This window comes from Gossypium arboreum, chromosome 3 (assembly GCF_025698485.1).
Source record: "Gossypium arboreum isolate Shixiya-1 chromosome 3, ASM2569848v2, whole genome shotgun sequence".
Classification (NCBI taxonomy): domain Eukaryota; kingdom Viridiplantae; phylum Streptophyta; class Magnoliopsida; order Malvales; family Malvaceae; genus Gossypium; species Gossypium arboreum.
In genome coordinates, this window is record NC_069072.1 from 3,136,458 (window position 1) to 3,136,950 (window position 493).

General features: G+C 42.2%; 1 protein-coding gene across 1 annotated transcript; it reads left to right on the plus strand.

The window, feature by feature from the left end:
• On the plus strand, positions 1 to 493 carry LOC108486731 (non-specific lipid-transfer protein 2-like). Its single transcript, XM_017790931.2, has one exon. It carries the CDS (start codon positions 97 to 99, stop codon positions 403 to 405), a length of 309 nt encoding a protein of 102 aa, XP_017646420.1. The 5' UTR covers positions 1 to 96; the 3' UTR covers positions 406 to 493.

Genomic DNA, 493 nt, shown 5'->3' on the forward strand with positions numbered 1-493 from the left:
ATAAATTATGTCCAAGTTCATGCAGAAAAAAGGCACCAAATTATTTATAATCACATGTATTAACTTTTTTTGTGTTTGTAGGAAGAAGAAAAGAATATGAAGAGGGTTTCCTTTGTTATGATCTTGTGTGCGGTGGCACTAGCGGCGGCGGTGGTGTTTTCAGGTGAAACACGCTCGGTGGAAGCAGTGACATGCAGCCCCATCGAGCTCATCCCATGCTTGCCGGCAATCTCAACACCGCCAAAGCCTCCATCCGCCGCTTGTTGCGGAAAGGTGAAGGAACAGCTACCATGCTTTTGTGGCTACCTTAAGGACCCAAGTGCTAAGCCATTCATCGACAATCCCAATATTCCAAAGGTGGCTAGCTCTTGTGGAGTTGCACATGCATATCCCCCTAAGTGTTAAAATGTTGCTTTCATTAGAGCATTTCCCACTCAAGGACTAGTATGAATAAATTAATAATTAAATGGAAAATTATCTAATATTTTACTCA

Excerpts from the sequence above, each read along its gene's own strand:
- LOC108486731 (XM_017790931.2), top strand. The coding sequence starts at position 97 with ATGAAGAGGGTTTCCTTTGTTATGATCTTGTGTGCGGTGGCACTAGCG.